Raw genomic sequence first — 18,551 nt, 5'->3', positions numbered from 1 at the left:
CAAGCTGGAGTCATCTGAAGGAGGAAACCTCGATTGAGGAAAAGCCTATTTAAGATCCAGCTGTAGGGCACTTTCTTAATTGGTGATTGACAGGAAGGACCCAGTCCATTGTGGGTAGTGGTCCTGGGTTATATAAGAAAGCAGGCTGAGCGAGTCATGAGGAGCAGGCCAGTGGGCATCACCCTTCCCAGGCTTCTGCATCAGCTCCTGCTTCCAGGAGCTGCCTGCCCTGGTTGAATTCCTGCCCTGACTTCCTCGATGACAAGCAGATATGGAAATGTAAACCAAATAAAACCTTTCCTTCCCAAGTTGCTTTGGTTATATTTCAACACAGCAACAATAACCCTAAGAAAAATTGGTACCAGGATAGCGGAGTATTGCTGTGACCGGCCTGACCATGTGTTTTGAGGAGGATTGTAGAAGGACTTTGGAACTTTGAACTAGAAAAGCCATTGACTGTTAAGAGCTCAATGAGCTTTTCTGCAGGAGCTTGGAAAACAATTATGTTGAGAGCATCGTGGGTAATAAAAGGCCTGGCTTGGTACGTTTCGGGGGGGGGGGGGGGGAGTGAGGGCAAGCAAAGACTCTCCTCGGCCTTTTGTGAGAACAAACTGTGGTTCTGGTCAGCTGGGGTTGAAGAGTCAGCTGTGATTAACAAGTGACCAGAACCACTAAAGTAAAACCTTTGCTTTGGTGGGACAATTGATGTTGGTCATCTAAGAAAATTTCAGTAATTAAAAAACCAACTAGGAAGTGGTTCCCGGGAGTTAACACAGAAAGAAGAAAATGTGTTCTAGAGGTGGCCTAGGTTGTATCTTGTTGTGGCAGCAAAACTTGGTGCCGATCTTGAAGGCATGAAGGAAGGAGTGATGGAGAGTAACTAAGGCTTGGCACTGTGAGAGGCCATGGTGAAGGTGAAGCCTCAGGAGCAGTTGGAGCCCAGGACTGAAGGGGTCACCAAGAGAAGTTGAGGCTTGGCACCATGAAACGCCCAGGGGAGGGTATTGGCCTAGACGCAGTAAGAGGCCCCAGTATTTGAGATGCCCATGCCATGGGATGACCACCAAGAACAGCAGCAACAGTGGAGCAGCCAGCTGGAGCCTAAAAGGTAACTGGGCTGTGAGGTGTGGGTGCTGGTAACCAACGCTGGTTCCCTGTGCCAAGAGCATAGCCATAGCTCAAGGGCCCTTCTTAAAACTGTTCTCTATATAAAATTGTTATTTTATAATCTGTAATTTTATAGATTATTACTTACAATTATGCTTAGGCATCATGTTTGAAACTAATGCTGGATTTAAAACTTCAACTCTGTTGGCCTTGGTAAATTTGTTTAATCCCAGCACTCATGAGGCAGATGGGTCTGTGAGTTCCTGGCCATCTATAGCTAGTGAGACCCTGTCTTTTTAAAAAAAAAAAAAAAAAAAAAATCAACTTTTCTAGATTTTTTTTTTTTAAAGACAAGAGCTTCCAGCCAGGTGTGATGGCACATGCCTTTAATGCCAGCACTTGGGAGGCAGAGGCAGGCAAATCTCTGGGTTTGAGTCTAGCCTGGTTTACAAAGTGAGCCCAGGACAGCCAGGGCTACACAGAGAAACCCTGTCTCAAAAATACAAAACAAACAAAAAAAAACACAAACAAACAAAAAGACAAGAGCTTCCTATGTGGTTCATGATGGTTTAAAACTAGATCTGCCCAACTCAGGTTCCTGAGCTGTTGTGGAAGGCTAGAGAGCACTTGGTGTTCATCAGCTGTGAACTACCTGGAGTGGGGGGTGTTGTCTTTGTCAGTGGGAATAAAAATCAGACCCAGAGAGACTGGGTGGGGGCTCTGAGAAAGAATAAGGCTCCTGGCTGCTGTTAATGCAGTGTGACAAGAAGTTGGAGATATCCTGAATCAGAGTTTGCTCCAAGGAAGCAGCTAAGAAAAACTACACCCCCTCTCCTCACTAACCTTTCTCCCCTGGTGTTGGGGTGTTAAAGAAATTGGGGTTAACAGGAAGAGATTTAAGGAACCCAAAATAAAAATAGTTGTTTAAAAGTACACCAACACTGAGCTCCAATGACAGGTAAAAACCTCTCTACCCACCAGCGTTCATTTTCATCTCTATCCTTCTAAGTTGAGTTTTTAAAAAACAGACAACTACATCTAAAATTCTGCTAGGATTATTTCACTTTTCTCACTTTTGGAAATTATTTGGGAGAGGGGAGGAGTGGGATGGCTCAGCAGGAAAAAATACCTGACATAAGCTTGACAAGCTGAGTACCTACATGGTGAAAGCAGACAACTGCTAAGGTTGTCCTGACTTCCACAGGTGCACCATGGCATACACACATCCATTATATTTTGTTCCTTTTTCAAACCAATGTGGCCTTCCCCCATAATTTATTGGTCTTAAAGTTGATTCATTATTTTAGGTTTTTAATCTTCAACATAAAAACATTCGCACCAATCCTGTGTCATCTGACTCATTTTGACAGCTGTTTCTAGTATTCAATTTTTTACCATGAACTCATCTTTTGAAAGACTTGGATTTTCTCAGATTCTTTGTGATCTATGTTGTGAAAATACCTCCAGAAGTTTTTCATTCATTTATTTTTAACCAGGAACCCAAAGATGTTAGCCAGCCCAGATTTTTTTTTTAAATGTTAAACCACTTTAAGGTTTCTTAAAAGCTAAGTAAATACTTAAAAGAATGAGATTCCAGGTTACAAATTCTAAGATTCTACTCATGGTCTAAGCTTCCTTGTTATTGCTTACACTAGGATTGCCCCCTTTTATTCATTCTTTCCTTCACTGAAGGGCACAGTCCTTCAACTCGATCACCTGTAAACTCATGATTTATAAGGGCTTCCGTTCCTAATACCTGGCTAACAGTTCACAGTTTCATCATCCACACTTAGGTCTTGTGTAGAGTGGGTTTATTATCTATCTCTCTGTAGGGTAAGTGCCAAAATATCTCTTCTACTTTCCTTTTGTTTTTAAAGAGACCGTGTTTCTCTGTGTGGCCTTGGCTGTCCTGGACTCGCTCTATACCCCAGGCTGGCCTCGAACTCAGAGATCACCTGCCTCTGCCTCCTGAGTGCTGGGATTACAGTTGTGTGCCACAGCTCCTGGTTTTTCACTTTATTTTTACCATGGGTCTTAGCCTTCCTAGGTTTTTTGTTTTGGGGTTTTTTTTGTGTGTACAAAGACTTTAAAAATCTTAATAAAATCTTAATCTATCCTAATTGCCTAAATGGGAAATAGCTTGACTTTATTTTATATATAACTAATGTTTCACCCGTGATTTTAATTCAAAAGCTCTGGTAATTCACTTTTGCAAGAACATCAGACTGACAAATTTGATTTTCTGACTAAAATACATCTTTTTTCCTGACACAGGGGATCAAACCTTTATGTTTTGTGCATGCTAAGCATTAATTCCAGCCCAAATACTTGTATTTTAGTAGGTTTGTAAGTCTACATTGGGAGCCATCTGGGTTAGTTGGGTCAATTAAATGTCTAAGTTAGTCTGGAATGTTTCAAAGATATAGTTTATTAATGATACTAGTTGCTTACAGGGGGGGATTTATTCTGTAAAGTTTATTAACTTAAACATACATTAAACAAGCCATTTATACAAACATCAAAGTATTTATACACACATCACAAAACATGTTAAGTTGTACATAACACTAAAAATTTAAAAGGATTCTAAGGTAAGCCTCTAAATTTAAATCTTTCAATGAAACTACCCAATCCGCTGGGCGTGGTGGTGCATGCCTTTAATCCCAGCACTTGGGAGGCAGATCCCTGTGAGTTCAAGGCCAGCCTGGTCTACAAAGTGAGTCTAGGACAGCCAAGACTACACAGAGAAACCCTGTTTCAAAAAACCAAAAAAAAAAAAAAAAGAAAAAGAAAAAGAAAAAGAAAAAGAAAAAGAAAGTACCCAATTCTATAAAAATTGTCTTATATGAATAATTTAGATTTAAAAAACCAAATTTGGGCAAGGTGCAGCAAGCCTGCCTGTCACTCCACCCAGGAGGCTGTTTAAGGATGACTTCAAGACCAGCCTGGGATACACTGCAAGACTACTGCTGGTTTTTACTACTTTGTGGGTTCTTTTTCCACAATTTATCCTCTTTACCCCCATTTTCACCCAACACTAAATAGGAAACAAGGATAGTGGGGACAGGAATTAGGAAAATCCCTGAATCAACTCCTTTCCTTTTGTTTCTTTGACCACAGCTACTAATAAACTGAAACCAACCTCCCTAACCAACAAAACCACTGACACTCCCACAGACACCTAAGGGGCTCTAGCATTTATATACCATATGAAAAGTTCCCAGAATTCCAGAGGCAAGCAGATCTCTGTGAGTTCGAAGCCAGCATGGTCTACAAAGGGAGTCCAGGACAAACAAGGCTATATAGAGAAACTCAGTCTCCAACAAAGCAAAATTCCAAATAATCAAAGAAAGTATCTGCAGCTGGCCAAAAATCATGCCTGTTAGCACACAAAGCAAATCATAGTCAACTGCTTCAGACAGTCCAAAGCAGCTCTGTATCTCCATACCTGGCATTAAAACAAAAACACATTCTTGTTTTTGTTTTTGCTTTAACAAACAAACAAACAAACAAACTTCTAAATGTCACTATGGAAGATCCTGTCCAAATAATCCCAAGAGTTTTTAATGAGCAGTGTTTGCACTGAATCTTAGTAAATTACTACATGATAGAATTTTATTTTTAAGTCATGGTTAACCTACATAAACTCTTCCTAAGGAAGCATTTGTACTTTTCTGGACCTTTACTATACTTCATGACAAAATTATGTACCTGGTAAAAGATGTACCAATGTCTCCTTTGGAATAAATCCCTTCTTTGAACAAGAATTAAACAGCGCCGGGCGTAGTGGTGCATGCCTTTAATCCCAGCACTTGGGGAGGCAGAGACAAAGCGGATCACTGTGACTTCGAGGCCAGCCTGGTCTACAAAGCTACTCCAGGACAGCCAAGATAACAGAGAAACCCTGTCTCGAAAAACTTAAAAATAAATAAATAAATAAAATAAAAAGACCATCAGACAGGTTCCCTACCCAGAAAGACCAGCTTTCTAGCTCCTTAGTATCAATGCTAATCTAAGGGAAGATAATCATTGCTCTGCCCCGTCAGCCTTGCTCATCTGGAATCTTCTCCGATTGCTACTGCTGCGATAGTACACACCCCTCCTGGTGGACTGGGGAAACTTTTAAAAGGCTTGCCAATAAATGAAAGTGCAAATCTGCCAGGCTTAGTGGTGCAAGCCTTTAATCCCAGCACTTGGGAGGAAGGGGTAGGTGGATCTGTGAGGCCAGCCTGATCTACATGGCGAGTTCCCCATCCAGCCAAGGATACACACATTGAGACCCTGTCTCCAATAAAGTGTAGAACTACCAAAAGGCCTATTTCATCCCAGTCATACGGCTAGAGGCAATGTCTTCCCTCCGAAGGAAAGTACAAACTCTCAAGCTGGCTTCTCAGATCAAGCGGATACCCGGGTCTGTCTTTGCCATCTGTAAATGTAGCCCAAATAGAAGGACCTCGCGTGGTCAATTGGTACTGTTAGAATCAGGGGCTTTTAAATTCTGGTTTAACAGAATCCAAACTGCATGCTGCGGAGGGGGAAATGCCTCACTTCCACACATCAGCGGCCCCTCTAAACAGTACTTTGAGAAAGACGCTGTCTTTGGTCTCTATGTCTTAACGGGAAATGCCACGAAGACCTAAAAAATTTTCATCAGTAACTGTCAAGGCCTGCTTTTTTAAGTTCAGGAGGTTAACAAGCAGAGGAGAGAGGACAAAGGTGAAGCCGAATACACACACACACACACAAACACACACTCCAGTGATAACAGCAGAGAGGGTGACCGTAAGCGCGATTTCGTGCAGGGCGACGCGCTTTGAAAAGGGCTCCCAGAGCGCAAGACGGTTCCCCCACCTCCCCCCCCGACCCCTTACACCACCACCACCTGATGAACGGGAGGGGAGGACCCAGGTCCACTTCTCAGACGGGGAAACTGAGGAAGCAGGCGGCGAGTCGACCCGCTGAGAGGAGATCTGAGAGCGGGAGCGGAGGATCAGAAGAAGCCCCGGTCCTCAGGCTCTAGTGCTCAGATCTCTGCTCGCCGCTGTCGCCGCCGCCCCCTCCCCACCCGGCTCCCCGCCGCTCCTACGACGGCTTAGAAGGGCCTCCGCCCCCCAAGTCACACACGCCCTCCCCGAGAAGCTGCACGTTTTCCTCGGGTTCCAAGGGCAGGATTAAAAGACAGGGCGCTCCAGAGCGCTCCCGCCGTGATTTGTATAGCCAAGGAGCGTTGGGAGCGTGCGTGCCTCCAGTCCAACATGGCGGCGACGCGGGCCGCTACACCCCCCCCCTCCCCACACGCCCGAGCCTCCCTCAGGCCACAGGCTTTCCCTCGCGGCCCCTCCGGTGGGCGGGAAGACGGCCCGAACCCGCCGGACCCCCGTTCTCGCCGCTGCCGCTGCTCGCCGACGGAGTCACCTACCCGACATGACGAACAGCCGCGGCGCGGAGCCCCCCACGGCCCGCGGAGAACAAGGAAAGCGAGAAGCCAGGCGGCGCGGCGGCTGGAGCTGTTCTGAGGGCGGCGCGGCGGGCTGAGGCCGACTGCGGGCCGGCGGCAGCCAATCAGCGCACGGCGGGCGATGCCACCGCGCCGGAAGCAGAGGGGTGGTCCGACCCCACTCCGGTCCGCCGAGCCCCGTGCGTTCCCCCCGGGTCTCCCCTCCGCGACCGTACCATTATTGAGAGGGAATTGAGAAAGGAAAGTACCAAAGCCCTCGTGTGTCTAGGGGGAGGTAGCCGGGCCAGCTCGCTCCGCCCCGTCTGCACCCCGAGTTCGGATTTTATTGGGTCTGGTAGCTATGGGAAGCTATGAAGCGATATAGGAGGCACTCGTTTTGTAAATAAGGACTGATTGCCTGAACAGGCCGTTTCTTCCTAAAAATGGGGAATGATGCGGCCGGCCTCGCTCCAACTCTTGCTGCAGAGCTTGAACCACTTGGGGGCGTTCCGAGTCCGTGGAGCGCGCAGAACGAAAAGCCGTGGTGAGCTTGGTACCCGATCACCTTCAGGCTTGCCGTAACTGCTCTGTCCAAGTAAGAATCAAGGTGAGAACAGAGCAAAAATGTGAATTCAGGATGGATCCCGCACAAACCTCAACCCGGGAATAAGGCGGCGCGGGAAGCGAGCTTCCTCCGTCCTGTATAATAACAGCTAACTCTTAATTGTCGGGAGTCTTACATCATCTCATTTGATTCGAACAACAGACTGATGAAATTTCTCCCCCTGGTTGCGGATAAAGCCGAAAGGCCTGAGGCTAATAAAGGCATAGGTGGAATTTTGAAGTCCAGTAACCGGATCCCATTGCTGAAGGCTCTAACCATAACGCTGTATACAGTAAGCTCAGTTAGTTAGAGAAAGGGCTTGGAAAACTCAAGAGAACAGCAAGGACATTTCCCCCGAGTGAGTGACACCTGAACCAAGGCCTAGGCGATGAGTTAGTTAATCAAGTTGAAGAAGTGTGCAAAAGATCTGTGCAGACCAGCTGCGGAACAAGTAATTTGATTTGTTGGGAGTGTGGCCTCCAGGGGAGAATAGTAGAATATGCCAGAAAAGTCGGAGGCAGCCTAGCTGAGGCCTTGTAGTTTGAACTTTGTCCTGAAGGCGGTGGATCCACCCACTAGGAGAACTTCAGAAGGGGGAGATCAGATCTGTACTTTGCTTGAGAGGTGCCTAAAGCACGTGCGCGGGGTGGGGGTGGGGGTCTGGGTGTGACTGAGATTATTGCTCAGTGATTAAAGCCTGGCCTAGTATGCTTGAGTTCCTGGGTTCAAGTCCCAACGCTGATAAATACATTTTCAAGCCAGTCGAGGTAGTCCACCCCTGTTAATGCCAGCACTCAGGCGGCTGAATTCGATGGACCTCTGAATTTGGGGCCAGCCTGGTCTATATAGTTCGGGACACACAGGGCTACAAAGGGCAAACTTGTCTCAGACGAAAGTAAAAAAAAAAAAATGTAAGCAGGAAGATCACTCGAGTGGCCAACGTAATAATCCTAGTGAGAGAGATCGTCGTGCAATGGACTCAGGAAGTAGCTGTGGAGCTAAGTGCAGGAATCACAGGCACGCTTAGGAGGGGCCGGTGCGGAGAGGTCCTAGGTTTCCTGTGTACACGGATGGCCAGCTAGAGGTGTCATTCACTGTGACAGGGATCAAGAGGAACAGACAAGGATGGAGCGAAGGGGGTGGGTTCAGAATTGATACCTTCAGGTCAAAAAAGGGATCTGGGTCATTTCTCCTCATCGTGCCCTCAGCTGTATAGACAGAATTTTAGAAACCGTCAGATGGGTCCAAACAAACAAAGCTAAAGCAGTAGAAATTGTTTCATTACTACAAGCCGTATGACTTTAGAATCTGCATTGAGGAAAGCAACTCAGAGAAGACCTTGTACAATAGTAGAAGACAATCAGGCTGCAGGAGGAAGAAAGAGATTTTCTGTCCTAGTTTTGTTTTTTGGTGTTTTTTGTTTTGTTTTGTTTTGTTTTTCCTTTACTTTGGTTTTGGGCTCTTTTTGTTTTGTGTTGTGTTGTTGTTGTTGGGGTTTGGGGGCTTTTTGTTGTTGTTGTTTTGGGATTTTTTGTTTTGTTTTGTTTTTGGCTTTTCAAGACAGGGTTTCTCTGTGTAGTCCTGGCTGTCCTGGACTTGCTTTGTAGACCAGGCTGGCCTTGAACTCACAGAGATCTGCCTGCTTCTGCCTCCCAAGTGCTGGCATTAAAGACGTGCACCATCACCACCTAATGATGGTTTTTTTTTTGGTTTGGTTGGTTGGTTTTGTGGGGGTTTTTTGTTGTTGTTGTTTAGTTTTTTGTTTTTAAGAAATACAAAGTGGAGGGCTGGAGAGACGGTTTAAAGATTAAGAGCACTGGCTGTTCTTTTTCTTTTTATAGTTTTTTAAATTTATTTATTTATTGCATATGGTGCTTTATCTGCAGAAGAGGACATCAATTCACATTATAGATGGTTGTCAGCCACCATGTGGTTGCTGGGAATTGATCTCAGGACCTTTGGAAGAGCAGGCGGCCCCTTTAACCACTGAGCCCTTTCCAGCCTGCACTGGCTGTTCTTCCAGAGGACCTGTGTTCAATTCCTAGCACCCACATGGCAGCTCACAACTGTCTAACTCCAGTTCCAGAGAATGGGACACCCTTACACAGACATACACTCAGGGAAAACAATGCATATTAAAAAAGAAAGGAAGGAAGGAATACAGTGTTGCTTTTTGTTTGTTTGTTTTGTTTTGTTTTTCCAGACAGGGCTTCTCTGTATAATAGCCCTGACTGTGCTAGAACTCTCTTTGTAGACCAGGCTGGCCTCGAACTCACGGAGATCCACCTGCCTCTGCCTCCTGAGTGCTGGAGGGTGTTGCTCATCGTTGACTGCTTAAGTTTATATCATAGTTTATTCATTTATTTACCCAGTTCCACTTTCCTAAGCTCTGCTCTGTGCGTGGACCCTGGGAAGCCCTAGACATAGAGAAACGAACCCAGCTGCTGCCCTCCGGAAACTGCAGTCACATACTAGGCATGATCAGACCTGTGGACCCTACCACTTACTGCACTAACTGTCCTAGGGTTGGAAGATGCTGTAAAAATAGGACACTTCTACCTGGAGAGATGGCTCAGCGGTTAAGAGCACTGACTGCTCTTCTAGAGGACCTGGGTTCAATTCCCAGCACCCATGTGTTAGCTCAAAACTGTCTGTAACTCCTGTCCAGGGGATCTGATGCCCTCACACAGACATACATGCAGTCAAAACACCAATGCACATAACATGAAACAAGTTATTTTTTTTTTTAAATAGGACACTCCATCCATAGGAAGGTAGGGTTATTAAGGAGAGCTTGCTGCATGAAGTGCTCCTAAACTGAGCTAGGAAGGAAGCACAGAAATTAGCCAGTGGGTGTTCCAAGCCAAAAGGGAGAGAGCGCGTGCTTTGGGGCACTGTACGTGGCCCTGATTGGCTTGTCACTGGTGTTGCAGGCATGAGAAATGACAAGAAATGTGACAGAAGTAGGCATGCGGACATGGAGACACATCTGTATAATCCAGGCACACAGGAGGATCCTAAGTTTGAGGTCAGCCTGGATGACAAAAACTGTCACGCACGCGCGCGCGCGCACACACACACACAAATACGCACGCACTATAAAATGGTAGAAGCTACTTCCTGAAAGGCCTGTGCTTTAGTTAGGAATTTGAATGTGAAAAGAATTTCAGTGGGAACTTTAGGGCCAGTGAAGTTGCTCCTCCGTCACTTACTGCCAGAGCCAACAACCTAAGTTCTATCCTTGAAACCCACATGGCAGAAGGAGAGAACCAACGCTTGCACATCGTCATCTGACCTGCCCCACATGCAGAGAGAGAGAGGTGGGGGCTTCGGAGGAAGTTCATTTAGGAGTGACAATTAGTTTTCCATACCCATTTATCTCTTAACTTTCTGGGCAGGCTTGTGAAATGAGGATCTGTATTTGTAGATGACAGCCCTGACACTCGGACAGGTGAACACTTTTATCTAGTACACTTGGCCAATTACGACTACAAGCAGAGCTCCTGCAACCCCTGAGCTAGGGTCAGTGATCTGTGCACAGTGTCCCTGCTCTCCAAACCTGAAGCTCCTCCCATGTCTACCCTGTTGAGGGTCCTTCTCCTCCACAGATGGGGTCACAGATTGAGCCCTGTGCCTTCTGCCTCCCAGGCTTTGGCCTCATTGATGAATCCAGTAGGCTAGGCTGATATCTGCAGGAGGTCTTTACCCTCTTACGCTCCATGCTGCCTCCGCCTGCTCTTGGGGTGTCCACTCTCCTGGCCCACCAGTAGGGGCGGGTGTTGGGTTGGCTGTTTGCCCAGCTAGACATAGGCCCTGGGTTTAACCCTCAGCCATGCAAAAATTATTTTAAATTAAAAGTTGCTTAACTACTCCCACTAGAATTGGAAAGTAAGGGGCTGGGGAGAAAACCATGAGGATCAGAGTTGAGATTCCCCAGCACCCATCTAAATGCGGGGTGGTCGTGGTGGCCTGCCGGGAATCCCTGCACTTGGTGGGGCAGAGGATCTCTAGGGCAAGCTGGCTAGCTAGACTAGTCAAATCCAGTGAGCTCTGGGTTGAGAGAGAGGCTCTGCTTCAGTACGTAAAATAAAAGGAGACATCTGACTTTAACCTCTGGCCTCCTTGTGTAGCAATTGTAGAGGAATTTTAGTTCAGAACATGACTGCTCTGCAAGAGATCACATCCAAAGATCTGCTAGGTCTGTGTGATCCGGCTGAAATACAAACACGCCTTTAACCCAGGAGACAGAGGCAAACAGATCTGAGTTCAAGGCCAACCTGGTTTAGAGCAAGTTTCAGGTAAAGAAAAGCTTAGGTCCGAACGACTTCAATCCCAAACAATGAAGGTAAAGTCAGTTTGTAGAAGGGAGCATGCATGTTTAAAAGTGATGGTTGAGTGGCCGAAAAAGTAATGAATCAAAGAGATTTGGCAGAATAGGATGCGCCCAACTCTCACCAGACAAGAGAGAAAAGTGAAGGTACTGAAAGGGGCAATGCAGAGAAACAAGGGAGGAAGTTTTCACCGGGACAGTAATAGAGAGATAGGTTGTAAAAGAAAGGACAAGATAGACTCAGGTGAAGACCAAATGAGCCAGAGAATGAGATGGAGCCAGAAGAAAAGCAAAGATTGAGCAGAGCAATTTAGGGGCCAAGAGAGAAACCGGATGGAATAAGTCCCCTGAGAGAGGAGTTTGAGCCAGGACAGCTAAGGTGAACCAGCCGGCCCAGAGCTCAGTAAGAACAAGAAAGGGTGAGCTTATTAATCAGTAAGTCTCAGAGGCTGAAAACAATCTAGGCCTAGGTTAGATTGTACCGAAGCTAGAAGCTTCCAGGACCAGGCCTAGGATAGGAGACAGAGGCAATAAGCTTCCAAGACAACAATTACCTCAGGAGAATGAAAGGGTTTTTGTTTTTTGTTTTTTTTTTTTACAAGCAATTTTCTCAGGCATTGAAACATTCTATCTGCAGAGAAACTTGTTCAGAGAGCAAGCAAATGATTCCAACCTTCAGGAAGTCCCTGAAACTGATCAGATTCACCAGAACTTTCTTCGCTAAGCAATAGACTCCTGGGGGTTGCTCTCAGACAAGCCCAGCTGTCTGGAAGAGGCTCAGACTAACCGAGCCGCCAGGAAAAGACACACTCCAGCCTGTTGAGCTGCCTGCAGGCTGTGTAGTGTGTGCCAGGTTTCCAGTTTTTGTGAGCTGCCACACATGCTCGAGTGGGTTAGGGTGATGTAGCTGTCTGTGAGTCATTTCTGTTCCTGTAAGTCATAACCTTACCTCCATATTCCCATTAATAACCCCAAAAGAACTCATTTACCAAACTGAACTTCGGTGTAGCATCCATACATTGATCTGTACTTCCTTTCTAGGGTGAGTAGATGTGTGTGTGTTTGGTGCTTTCCCGGGAAAAGTCTGTCACACAATACCTCCACATACGCATGCGCAGCTGCGCACATACACACTTAAGTACACTTACTAAACACACACACAACTAAACACACAAAACAACAAATCCAGCTTTTGTCAATGGGAAACCTGATAGGAAATCAGACGGGAGAAGAAGCCCAAGAAGAAGTAGAGGTCATTCCTCAGGGAGTTAAAAAGAGCTTCCGGTTCCACTGGTGACCTGGGCTCTAGCACCGGCCTCCTGAAAGTGAGGAACGTTCAGGGCACTGATCCTTAGCTCCATAAGCCACCCCATCCCTTCCTCCTGCTGGCTCCCAGCTGGTACAGTAACTGTTACCGCTGACAGTTTCCGAGTTGCCTCCACTGCCAGCTTAGCTCCCCAACTCTTCCATCACTGGTGCAGGCCTTGCAAGGACATTGTAAGGACTGTAGAGTCATGTAGGGTCACAGTAGAAGTTGTTGGAGGCAGCTATTTGAGCAGAGGTGTGAGCTATTTGACCAAGATTTCTCTGGCTGCGGTTTTGGAACTCCAGTAGACTACAGGATGGTCAAGCAGGAGCCGAGCAAAGCTAACTGCTCAAAGCAAAGTCAAACCTAGACCACAGCCAGATCCTGCAGCACTCACAAGGTCCCAGGCTTTCTCATTAGTCTGTTCTGTAGATAAGTGTCATTATTTCTCTCTGAACCTACAGCACCCACAACAATACCTAAAACAGTAGGCTTAAAAATTGTTAGGCTTAGCCAAGTGGTAGCGCACGCCTTTACTCAGGAGACGGAGGCAGGTGGATCTCTGCAAGTTTGAGGCCAGCCGAAGCACGTTCAGGACAGACAAGTCTATACAGAGAAACCCTGTCTTTAAAAACAAAAAGAAGCCGGGCGTGGTAGCACATGCCTTTAATCCCAGCACTCGGGAGGCAGAGGCAGGCGATCGCTGTGGATTCGAGGCCAGCCTGGTCTACAAAGCGAGTCCAGGACAGCCAAGGTTACACACAGAGAAACTCTGTCTCAAAAAATCAAAAAAACAAAAACAAAAACAAAAACAAAAAGAAGAAACAAATAAAAACCTGTTAGGCTTATTTATTTTTATTTTATGTGTATTGAATGTTTTACCCGTGTGTGTGCTTGTGTATCATATACATGCCTGGTGCCTAAGGCATTGGATCCCCTGGCCCTGGGTAGCTATAGATGATTGTGAGCTACCAGTGTGGCTGCCGAGAACTGAACCCAGGACCTCTGGAGGTGCAACAAGTACTCTTACCCACTAAGCCATCCATCACCCATGTGTGATGCATGCATGAACAAGAATTTCACCACACAGAAACGACCTGCCTTTCTGGCTTCTGTATTAACTCCTCACACCTGAAGAGTTCATCTAGACCTGTCCTATGTCTCCTTTAGGGCACAAGTGAGTGTCTCATGAGTGTTCACTGAAAGAATGCCAGCTGCTCTGTGCCAAGTGCCATAGGTAGTGTGTAGCCATTGTCAGCAGTCCATCCCTTCCAAGGGAGGTGTCCGTGGGGCCCAGTTCCTCTGGCCTTCCTCGAGAGCAGGTCTTTCTTTTGGCTGCAGCATGAGATTCCTTATAAGTGGCCAGGCTACCCAGTCCTCTCACTATGGCAGGCGCTTCCTGTTTAGGGTGGAAAGGAACCAGACACTTTCCTGTTAGCAGGTCTCCTAAGCAAAGCAGCAGATGCAGAGCAAGTCACAGCCCAGTCTTGCCGGCCAGATGCCTGGCGGGCAGACAGCCTTTATGTGGAAGGGAAGTGGGGCACAGTGCCAGACTGGCCCAGCTTTTATTGTGTTCCTCACTTGTCCCCAGGGTCCTGGTGTGAATAAAAAACAAACCAAGAGGAGGCTGAGACTTTTGCTAAGCCCTGATGAGAGATGGGGCAGTGAGGTGGTCCGAGCTGGAGTCCTGCGTAGTGACTAAGAACTGTGATTGTTTGGCGGTGTGTTATCTGGAATACGAGCAGGCCCAGGTGTGGAAACTGCACCGCACGTGGCCAAACACTTGTGTCTGTGCAACCCGCAGCCAGTACTTGACAGGATTCAGGTTACGAATTATCTTGCTCGCTTCTCATCATATGTTAGGGGCATGGGGGGCGACAAGGGGGTGTGTGTGTGGAGAGACAAGAATTCTCTTTGTCCCACTTGAGAAACAGCAGAAACTCAGAGTCATTATTTAATTTGCAAAGGTCACAAAAAGTGAAAAGCCAAACTTCGAAGCCAGGTCTGTCTCATTCCAGATGTCTTGCTTTTCCCAGATCAGAGAGACAGAGACAGAGACAGAGACAGAGACAGAGACAGAGACAGAGACAGACAGGCCTAGAAAGAGCTGGGCAGCGGTGGCACATGCCTTTAATTCTAGCACTTGGAGGCAGTTGGATCTCTTGAGTTCGAGGCCAGCCTGGTCTACAGAGTGAGTTCTAGGACAGCCAGGGCTACACAGAGAGACCCTGTCTGGAAAACAAAACAAAACAAAACAAAACAAAAAGAAAAAGGAAACAAAGAAAAGAAAGGCCTTGAAAGGGCCAAAAGTACACAGGCAGATACAGTTGTGAAGGTGCCGCAGGCTGAGAAGGCCATGTCCACTGTGCTGAAGAGGGATGACCTCCCTGGGTTATAGGCGGGGCTGAGGCAGAGGCAAGCAGATCACTGTGAGTTCAAGCCCAGCCAAGTCTACAGAGTGAGTCCAGAACAGCCAGGGATACACAGAGAAATCCTGTCTCAAAAAAAAAAAAAAAAAAAAAAAAAAAAAAAAAAAAAGAGGAGGAAGAGGAAAAGGAGGAGGGGGAGAGTAGGGGTCTCATTACTAAAAGCTCAGCACCACTGCGGTGTCTCCACTGAGGTCCTCACTGCCCCAGGATGGCCTCTCCAGCTCACTCCAGCCTTTGTGCTGTCCTTATCATTCCTCAGATTTTCCCTATTCTTGGGATTCCTGGTCCTCCTGTGAATGCCTTTCTTAGGAGCCCAGGATTCCTTCTGATAGAATCTCCTTTGTTTTCTGGGCACTTCCTAGGGAGGCAGGAAGGGCAAAGACAAAGCTGATTGCCCCTGTTGTTATACAGGGAGAAACTGAGGCCCAGAGGTTCCTTGTTCCAGTTTATACATCTTGCCTGACTTGGGGACCTGCTGTCACCTTCTGCCAGAACAGGAGGAATGGCTACTGACACCCACTCCCCTGGCTACGCAGCATGCCCAGGCCTGGCATGAGTTCTGGAGTCCTGTCCACTGTGGAAGAAATGGGAGGCTCTAAGGAGCCCAGCCAAACCCCAACTTCTGCAGGAGGAAGGGAGGGGAGGCAGCTCTCTTTGAAGAGGACACTCGGTGAATGCTGCCAGCACTGCTGGGTGGGATCAAACCACCCGGCAAAGACCGGGTAGGAAGGAAGACGAAAACAAGACCATTGGAAAACTCGGAGCTGATTTCCTCTTGGACGCTGGCATTTAGTATTTAGTTATTTGCTAAGTCTGCAGTAAGCCTCAGGAATCTGAAGGTTTCTGGAAGGGAGAATAGGGAAGGGGGGAGGCCTTGTCCTTGCTGGGTAAACACTTGATCTCTGAGCTACAGCTGAGCCCAGCCCAGGAATCAGAATTTTTAGTAAGTGCTTCTGTGAGGGACCTAAGAAGCACATTTTATGCATTTCATTTGATGTATGATAGTTCATTGTTCTAGACTCCTGCCTCTATTACTAGAACTGTGACCTTGGACAAATGATGGCATATCCAAGCTCAGTTCCCTCATCCTTAAAAAAAAAAAAAAAAAAAAAAAAAAGAAGGGGCTGGAGAGATGGCTCAGCAGGCACTGCCTGCTCTTTCAAAGGACCCGGGTTCAATTCCCAGCACCCACATGGCAGCTCACAACTGTCTCTAACCCCAAGATCTGACACCCTCACACTAACACACATAAATTAAAATTAAATAAAAATATCTAATAAATAAATAAATAAAATAAAATAAAGAGAAGAAGAAGAAAGAATGCAGGGAACAGTAGCTTCTCATAAGGGCATTACAGCGTCTTTCTATATAGCCCTGGCTGTTTCTGAACTGGCATTGTGGACCAGCCTGGTCCAGATCTCACCACAGAGACAGCCTGCCTCAGTCTCCCATGTCCTAGCACCTTCATGGCAGTTCACAACTGTTTGTAACTCCAGTTCTCGGCAATCTGATGCTCTCTTCTGCTCTCCAAAGACATTTATATGCATGTGGTGCACATACATACATACATACATACATACATGCATGCATGCAACGTCCATATACAAAAATTTTAACAAGTAAATCTTTATTTTAAAATGTTTAATTTTTAACTGTGTGTGCACAGGTGTGGGTATGTGCACATGGATGCTAATGCCCTCAAAGGTCAGAAGAAGGTGTCAGATTGCCAGGAGCTTCAGTTACAGGCAGTTGTGAGCCATCCCAATATGGGTGCTAGAAGTTGAGCTACTGCCCTTTGCAGGAGCAGCAAGTGCTCTTAGCCACTGAGCCATCATCACTCCAGCATCTGATGTATATGTGGGTTGGGGTTTTTTTGTTGTTATATGTTTGTTCCTCTAATAGCACGACCAAGGAGACAAGGTAAAGTGGAGCAAGGTGGCTCCCAAACACAGCAGCAGCACTACTATGAAAGGTCCATGGCTGCGATTATCCTGGGATTCGTAGAACGGGAGGATTGGCTATGTGATTAAGCCTGTATTCCCCCAAATGCTTGGTTACCTGGAGACCCACAGCTCCCTCTTCCCCTTTCTTATTAGTGCAGGCTGTGCACGTCTTTAATCCCAGCACTGGGGAGGCAGAGGCAGGCAGATAGATCTCTGTGAGTTCAGGGCCAGCCTGGTCTACAAAGCCAGTCTATGACAGCCAGTGCTACCCAAAGAAACTCTGACTCAAAAAAAAAAATCCACCCATTAGATAAGGCTGCCATATGCCACTTTCACTACACGTGTCATTGTTGTACCCATAATTCATACATATACCCTACAGTTGCCAGTTAAATTATAAGGTGCCCAGTTGAACTTTGTCTCTTACTTGTCTGTAGTATGCCTGTCCCAAAAGCCACACCACACCCACCTGTATTAGACAAGTATTAATGTAATATTGAAGTTTAGCTCAGGACTGTGTTTTTTGTTTGCTGTCTTTAACAACTCTATCCCATCACCCTTCAGACTCTCTCCATGCAGGTCACCCAAGGCTGTTTGTTCTGAACTGAGAATTTACATTGTGGGCCATATAGCTAGACTGGAAGCTGTCAGAGGACAAGGCTCAAGCCTCAGCCATTGCTTCTTTCTTTCTTTTCTTTTTCTTTAAGTTTTTGTAAAAAAAAAAAAAGATCGTTCGTTTATTATGTATACAGTGTGCATTACATCACATTATAGATGGTTGTGAACCACCATGTGGTTGCCGGGAGTTAAACTGAGGACCTCTGGAAGAGCAGTCAGTCCTCTTAACCACTGAGCTACCTCTCCAGCCCCCTACTTTAAAGATTTATTTATTATGTATACAGTGCTCTGCCTGCATGTACACCTGCATGCCAGAAGAAGGCACCAGATCTCATTATAAATGGTTATGAGTTACCATGTGGTTGCTGGGAATTGAACTCAAGACCTTTGGAAGAGCAGGCAGTGCTCTTAACCTCTGAGCCATCTCTCCAGCCTGGAGTGCTTGTTTCTAATTGATTCCCCCCCCAAGAGATGAGTTCCCCCTTTTCATTGGATTGCTAGAGAAAGTGAGGGCTGTTTCCAATTAATGGTGCCTCTCCCCGGGGAATGCCTGTTTGTAAGAATGGAGATGTGTATTCAAAGAACTTTTTTCCAATTCTTCTACCCTAGTAATGTCCTTTTCTAACAGCACAAAACTTTGAGGGTAGTGAGGCCCTGAGCCCCAGGGTGAAAACACTGCGTTGCTTTTGTTTAGCATTTAATAGACTCCAGATTATTTTTACAACCCTCATCTAATCCTAGGAGGACGGCGTCCCAGTGTCCTGGGCGTCCCAGTGT

General features: G+C 46.5%; 1 protein-coding gene across 2 annotated transcripts in view; it reads right to left on the bottom strand.

The window, feature by feature from the left end:
* The window catches only part of TAF15 (TATA-box binding protein associated factor 15), a 34,564-nt gene extending 27,790 nt beyond the window's left edge, over positions 1–6,774 (bottom strand). The window contains exon 1 of one of the 2 annotated variants that reach the window (XM_084750531.1): positions 6,527–6,774. In XM_084750531.1, coding sequence (XP_084606657.1) covers positions 6,527–6,533 — 7 coding nt within the window. In that variant the 5' untranslated portion in view covers positions 6,534–6,774. The remainder of the gene's footprint in view (positions 1–6,526) is intronic. The other variant, XM_084750530.1, reaches the window with a different exon arrangement.
* Between the last annotated feature and the right edge of the window lie 11,777 nt (positions 6,775–18,551).

Source organism: Acomys minous (assembly GCF_964271855.1).
Source record: "Acomys minous genome assembly, chromosome: 12".
In the NCBI taxonomy this organism is placed as follows: Eukaryota; Metazoa; Chordata; class Mammalia; order Rodentia; family Muridae; genus Acomys; species Acomys minous.
This window is presented reverse-complemented; position numbering and strand designations above follow the sequence as displayed.